Here is a 7,173-nt window from a genome sequence, read left to right on the forward strand (position 1 = left end):
TCTGTTACATTACCACGGTTTAGCACAATCTCAAAATCGTCTACCCATCTCTCTTTAACTCTTTACTTATCACTAATTGTGGCCCCGGTCCTATCTTTAACTGGGACGAGTCCGGATTGACTACCCCGTCTAAATTTATTAACATGCCTGTACAATATTTTACTATTATGCTTTCTAGCTGCATCTTCCAGATCCTCGGCAATTTTATCCATAACTTCACACCTCCTTAGTTCATATTTTAATGCCTTCTCCACTTCCTTTAGATTTCTTTTGTTTTCATATGATCTATAACTCAGATAATTCTTGTTCAAGCCCCTTCTCTTCTCTATTAAACATAAAGCTTTTTCACTGATATTCCTAGCTGCAGTCCTAACTTTCTTCCCTAAGACACCATTAGCAACTTCACAAATTTTTTTTTCTAAAATTATTCCAACCATCTTCCACATTGTCATTTTTTAAACTCCTAAGTTTAGTATTCAACTGTTCCTGGAAAGTTTATCTTTCCAGGATAAAAAGTTCCCTGAACTTTTTAGTCATAAAACGAGCAATTAGTATTCTATTGTTAATACCTTTCCAGCCTAAGCAAGACTTAACAGCTTCTTTATTCATCATGAGCCCTACTCCTTGTCTATGTACCCCATCCTTATTGCCTGAGTAAACAAATTCTATATCACCTAATTTCATGCTTCCTACCCCTGGGATATGAGTTTCTGAAACCGCTAATAAGTCCAGCTCTGATTCTTAATATATGCGTCTTATCGCGTTTAGAAGTCTCGAATTCAATTTAGATCCCAAATAAAATCTTTCTTAGAAATTCAAAGTCCTTGTCTTACAAAAAAGCTTTTGATGGCATTGCTTTGGCTTATTATGCCCTATACAACTTTTTTATGAATTGAAAAATAATAGCTTTTGGATTTATCATCAAATCCAATATTTTTTAATTGAAACAGCTCTTTGTGACTTTTTTAGTTCACTAGGGCGATTTTATTACTGCTTTAGTCTCGAAATACCATCTGTAAGGTCAAAGCATGAGAAAAAGGTTTCTATTCATGTCAAAACGTGGATTGCTATCGTCAGACAGATGAGACATTTCAAATGAGCTGTGAAAATGTCGATACGATAGTCATTTTTGTAACATTCCAAGTTCCAATTATCTTGTTCTTTAAATCATTGAAATTATTTTGGTCTCAGGAAAAGCAATTTCCAATTTCGTCTATCATCAGGCTATTTCATAGCTTGAGTGGTACTTCGACCACTTGTCACCTTATACAGTTCGTAGACATTATCTGAAACAACTGCAAGATATAAGATATTTAGCTAAACTCTGTCTTGTTTGACGCCCAAAATGCAATTGACATGATTTATCGCGCTAACCTAATCCTTAAACTATTAAATACCTTTGGACATTTAGTTGAAACCTTCTAATTTTCTTCCTCTTCATTAGATCTAAGATATATAAGTTATAAGATATATAAGAATAGATCATAAGTTGTTGTGTTGTAAAACGGTTTGTAAAAACATCTTCCGTATTTACTGCAAGCTGCACAAGGAACGATTTTTAGAGCCTGTCATCTCTTCTTCTGCTTAATAACCTTTGTGATGACCTCCCACGGAAGAAAATATGTTGGGGACTAGCCAATCCTGAAAATTGTCTCTAAGAATATTATATGTGACCCTTTCAGATGCTCCACTAAGCTCCTGATGAAGCCCAAATACTCAAGAGGATTACCCAGTTGTTGTTTTTTTATCGAGCTCAGTTGTAAAATCGAATTTATCCTGAAGTATAATTCAAGAATTATGCATAATGAAACAAAGATCTCATTTTCCCCCTTATAACTGCATACCTCACCAACCTTAAAGAGGAAGGGGTAGCGCTTGCCTGGGGTTTGCTTGAATTCCCTTGACAAAACTCCGCTCATAGTCCGTTTTCCCTGATCTCCATAACCCCGTAAATCCTGCCTTTTACCATTTAGCCTCACCAAGAGTTCCAATATATCCACCAGTTCACACCATAATTGAGATCTATGGGAAACACTTCGTCTCTTTTGCGACAGAGTAGATCAATAAAAAGTCCTTGTTTACCTCTTACATTCCATTTGTGCAATTTCATTTGATCCATGTTCCCATGTGACACCAAGAGAGGAAAGGATATAATGTATATTATAATAATAAGGATATAAAGGATATAATTGCCTCTTTAAAAGACTGCGGTAGGCCATTTACAATAGATATTGAGATCAATTGAGAAGAGGGAATTGAGATAAAAAAAAATATATAAACAGAAATTTGACTATAAATAGAGACACTGGAGATATTTCCTTAAGTCCAATTTATAACATCTTAGTTTCAAAAGACTTAATCAATATTTTCGCCCATTCTAATTTAAGACAACCTGTCCGTATATCTAATGAAAATCGAAGTTGCAGAATGACGAAGTCTATTGCCAGTCAACGAATACTTATTCAATCCAATTGGTGAGTTTTCTTTCATTTGTTTCTGTCTGGGTTTTTGATTCAGTATCTATTCTGCTCTTGTTAGTTTCACTTCAAAAGGTTAGATTTTGTTGTTGTTTTTTTTTTTTTAGAACTGAGGAGGACTTGGTGGAGGTACTTGTTGAAATATTTGCTTTTTCTTCATATTCATATTTTGCCATTGGCTGACAAAATCCTCGTTTTCTGACCTATTTTATTTTATTTTTATTTATTGAATCCTTTCCTCTCTTGGTTTCAATACGTCATACGTCGTTTGTTTCTACTAGGAATTAAATGATAATATTTCTCGCTTTCCTATTTTTGTACATATTTTATGGCTTCTTACACCCTGGGATGGGGTTTTCCTTTTGGGTAGATGGCTAGATGACAAACCACAGACTATTCTGGTGTCAAATTTTCCATCATTATGGTGTTACCTTGGGATTTTTAATGGAAATTTTGGGATATTGTAATATCCTCAGTGATAACCGTGTCTCGTAGGTCATATTTATTGGACCCTGAAGGTGTTAGACCTTGTTGGACCTTGTGGTGTTGAATGTATTTATCTCTGTTCCCCTCTCCTATTTGCCAATTTTCCCCTTCGTTTGATCAATTATTACAATGTTATGTGTTCTTTTTAATTTTATTTGACTCGCCACATTAAACTTATTTGTTTTTTGTTTTTTTAGTTTACTTTTGTTGCCTCCGCCTTGTCGTAGAACATGTCGTACTTTTGTTGCACATGCCTTTGTACAATTAGTTTTTTTTTATTATACCTTTAACTTTTGCCTCAGCTTGTCTTTTGTCATTATGAAAGACATATCGCCGAATCTCTGTTTTTTTAACAAAGGTTCTGGTAGGCAATGATGATCTTATCCAGGTCAAAATCCAAAACCCAATCATCATCGCTATCATTTTCAATTTGTTTGGTTCGTTTTATCTCGGCTTGTCTTTTGTCATTATGAAAGAGATAACGCCGAACCTGTTTCTTTTAATTGTTCAGGTGATGGGGACAAAAACTTCTTCTTTTGCCTCGGCTTATCTTTTGTCATTATGAAAGACATATCGCCGAACCTTTGTTTCTTTGTTCAGGAGGTGGGACAAAAACTTCTTTTTCTTCCAACGATCTATCTAGTCCAGGTTTTTGGTTTTCAAAGGTATGGTAGGCATTGATGACCTTATCCATGTCAAAATTCAAAACCCAATCATCATCGCTATCATTTTCAATTTGTTTGGTTCGTTTTACCTTGGCTTGTATTTCGTCATTATGAAATACATATCGCCGAACCTTTTTTTTTTTTTTTTTTTTTTACAAAGGTATGGTAGGCATTGATGACCTTATCCATGTCAAAATCCCAAACCCTATCATCATCGCTATCATTTTCAATTTTGACTCGTTTTGATTCTCGCTGTCCAGGTTGATTTTCATTGACTCGCTCACATGCTCGGTGCCGCATATCTTCTAACCGCATGTGTCTTTGCTCTCCACTTTCATTTTTGACTTGCTCACATGCTCGGTGTCGCATGTCTTCTAACCGCGTGTGCCTTTGCTCTTCATTTCATTTTTGACTCGCTCACATGCTCGGTATCGCATGTCTTCTAAATCGCCTGTGTCTTTGCTCTTCATTTTCATTTTTAACACAATCCAGCAATGGCCTTTGCTTTAGCTGGCTGTAAAGGCGCTGTTACAATTGATGGTACAAATTTTCGTTTTGTAGGCCTTCTAACAGACATTATATTAGATAAATAACTGATGCGTTGGGAAATCAACAATCTTATTTATGCTATGCATGACATCATATAAGAAAATGCTTATATGATGTCATATGAAATGCTTATATGATGTGCTAACATAGTATATCACGTCATTTGCAAAAACCAAAATTAAGGCTCAACAAATTTTCTCAGACTTCCGACCTATCTAGATCGTTTTTTTATGCGAGAATATCCCAAGATTCCAATTTTCCCGAAAAAATATGGAGCTGTTTTCGAGAAAAAATACATAAATATACAATTATTGCTTGTTTATATAGTATATATATCTTCAGAATACGTCACTCTTGATGTAAGTAAACATAAAACAGAAACATATCTTTGGTAAATGTATTACCAACTGCAAATGCGACAGAGACCTATACTATTGTTAAGTTTTGTTTTGACTAGACTAATAATAATTTTTTTTCTCTAGGAATCCCGTGAAGGTCGGGTGAATAGCTGGAAAGATTTCCAGGACAAATCCAAGACCAAAAAGAAGAATCTTGGGTTCAAACCTCCTAAGCCAAAACTGGAGAAGCGATGATTTTTATCTTTTTAGCATGTTGTTGCCCAAAGATTTATTCTTATATTTCTCAGTTTCTTTAGCGGTCTTCACACGGCTAGCAGTATTAACATCAGTAATTCACTTTATGACAGCAATATTTATCATCTGAGTTCAAATTGGGGGACTTCCAAAGTGTGTTAAAATCAAAACTGATTTGTGCTTATTGAACCTATTGCTAAATATCCCTTTAGAGCAATTTTTCTATGTCGTAAACTGAAATATTGACAACATAATTGATAATACAAGTGAAATCTTCAGATAGCTTTGAACAGATGAGTTCTTTTATGTGTAGATGCTGTGACGTTGTGTAAACTAAACTCACTTTTCTTCTCCTTGGTAAACAGCCTATTCCATATATATTGACCGCAATATAAAGTCATCATACTCCGAAATTACCATTTCTTCTTATATTATTTTTTTTTTTGTAAATTATGAGATTTTTAGCATCTATGACGCTCATATCTCATAGCCATTGTGTTGTTAAAAATACACCTCTTTTTATAACCATCGATTTTAATACACGTGAACATTGTTTCCTTCTTTTTTCAGCTAATTCTGGAAGGATGAGAGTTTGTTTGATAAAAAAAAAGGAATTTACTATAATCAGTCTTGTAAAGTTCATTTCCCGACCGAAATATAAAACTTTCAAAATATTATATTAAAAGTCAGTGTTAAAACAAATAAGATTGTTATATCTTTTTATGGAAATTTCTACTTCGAAATTTTTATTTTAATCCTCTTAAGCCTCCGTCCAGTACTCGACTGTCCAATCCCAGAACAATGCATCTGCAATTTTTCGAAATTTTTTAGGAGAAAAATGTGTAAACCAATAATTGTACATTGATTAGTACCGTCCTATGTTTAAATTTGCAATTTAAATTTTGGATGAACTTTGAATATATTTAAAAATTGGCGATGAACAGTAATTTTGGTGGAAAGTCCTTGTCAATATTACTACTAAAGGATTTCGGTTGGATTTCGGAGTATTATTGTTTGTATGGATGGACATTCTGTGAGACTTTTGATCTTCTACATAACTGAAGCCATCACAACCTCTACAATAGGATTTTTTTTTACCGATAAATACATGACATACATTTTTCTTAAATACATTGAAGCACTTCATATAAATAGAAAAAAAAATATATTACCATTGAAATTGCTAAAAACTTAAGTTCCTAGCAGTATTTGCCACCCCAAAGAAATTTCATGGCGGGGCTGATGATGACCTTCCTTGCCTTTTCCACCTCTGTGCTGGTAGATATGAGAATGCAACATATTAGCTGTATATAGAAAATTTTAATTAATACTTACTCCCCCTACCTCTTTCAGCATTTATCTGAAGCCTCATAAAGAGTAAGCAGTTTGTCCATTAAAATGTACTTGTGTAGGAATCTACCGTACCCCAAACTAAACAATTACTACCCCCCCCCCCTCCTCATTTTAACTGATACGCAATTACAGATCACCAAACATAGCCTAATTTCATTAAAAATAAAGCAAAACAACTTGGTTGAATCCAGTACTGCCACCGTGTGACATTATTCTTTTTTGCAACTGGAAGCCTAAAATATAGTTATTGATACTTTTAAATCAGTTAGCTTCTCAGGATTTTGATTAATTGTAAATTCGTCCTCTTCGGGGTAAAGTCGTGGTTTGGTGTCCTAAACCACCTAAACTGTCACCCAACCACCACTGCTAATTTGGCGTCTGGCCCCTCCTGGAAAAATTTTCTGCCGACGCCCTTGGAAGCAACGCCGCATATACCAATCGATTCAGAACTAAAAGTTACATAGGTTACTATGTAATCCTTAACTTATTATAGACGAAGGTGCAATCATCACTAATTTGGGATTGGATAGCCGAACTGAGAAGCCTCCTAATCGTCTTTCTCGGGTTTTTTTTTCATATTTGGAAAAAAATTGCTAATTAAGATTTGATGGCGATAGAAAAAATGGCTTCCTGTATCTTTTATTTCTATTTTATGACAATTTTCACGGCGCCATACCACTATAAACTTAGGTCCTGATATGCTGTTGATACGGGGTGTCTCCGTGATGCCATGATACGAGGTGTCTCCACTTGTAGATAATCCAATCCTACCTTGTTTCTGCGTGTTTTTAATCCTGCTCTGGTATCTCAATAAACCTGTCCTTCAAGTATGGTTAGGTCGAGGGGACAGTCGCCTCTCTCCCAGGAAAACGTATTGGCCTCCAACCTTCACAGGAAAATCTTCAAAATAGAGTGTAAAGTTAGGTTTTGAGTGGGTTTTAGATTAGTCCCCGAGATTCTAAGACATAAAAGAAGTTTTCTAAGACATGAAAGAAGGAAAGAATAGTATATATGCCTATTTTCCCTAGATTCCAAAAGTATAAGACAATA

At 34.8% G+C, this 7,173-nt stretch overlaps 1 protein-coding gene across 2 annotated transcripts in view; it reads left to right on the plus strand.

Annotated features, from left to right (window-relative positions):
* The window catches only part of LOC148956505 (dnaJ homolog subfamily C member 8), a 42,600-nt gene extending 37,782 nt beyond the window's left edge, over window positions 1–4,818 (plus strand). For both annotated transcript variants that reach the window (XM_089095695.1, XM_089095690.1), the window contains exon 6: window positions 4,660–4,818. In XM_089095695.1, the coding sequence (XP_088951821.1) occupies window positions 4,660–4,770 (111 nt within the window). In that variant the 3' untranslated portion in view covers window positions 4,771–4,818. The remainder of the gene's footprint in view (window positions 1–4,659) is intronic.
* Window positions 4,819–7,173: the final 2,355 nt, after the last annotated feature.

Source organism: Artemia sp. Qi Xiang Cuo, chromosome 1 (genome assembly GCF_049724085.1).
Source record: "Artemia sp. Qi Xiang Cuo chromosome 1, ASM4972408v1, whole genome shotgun sequence".
Classification (NCBI taxonomy): Eukaryota; Metazoa; Arthropoda; class Branchiopoda; order Anostraca; family Artemiidae; genus Artemia; species Artemia sp. Qi Xiang Cuo.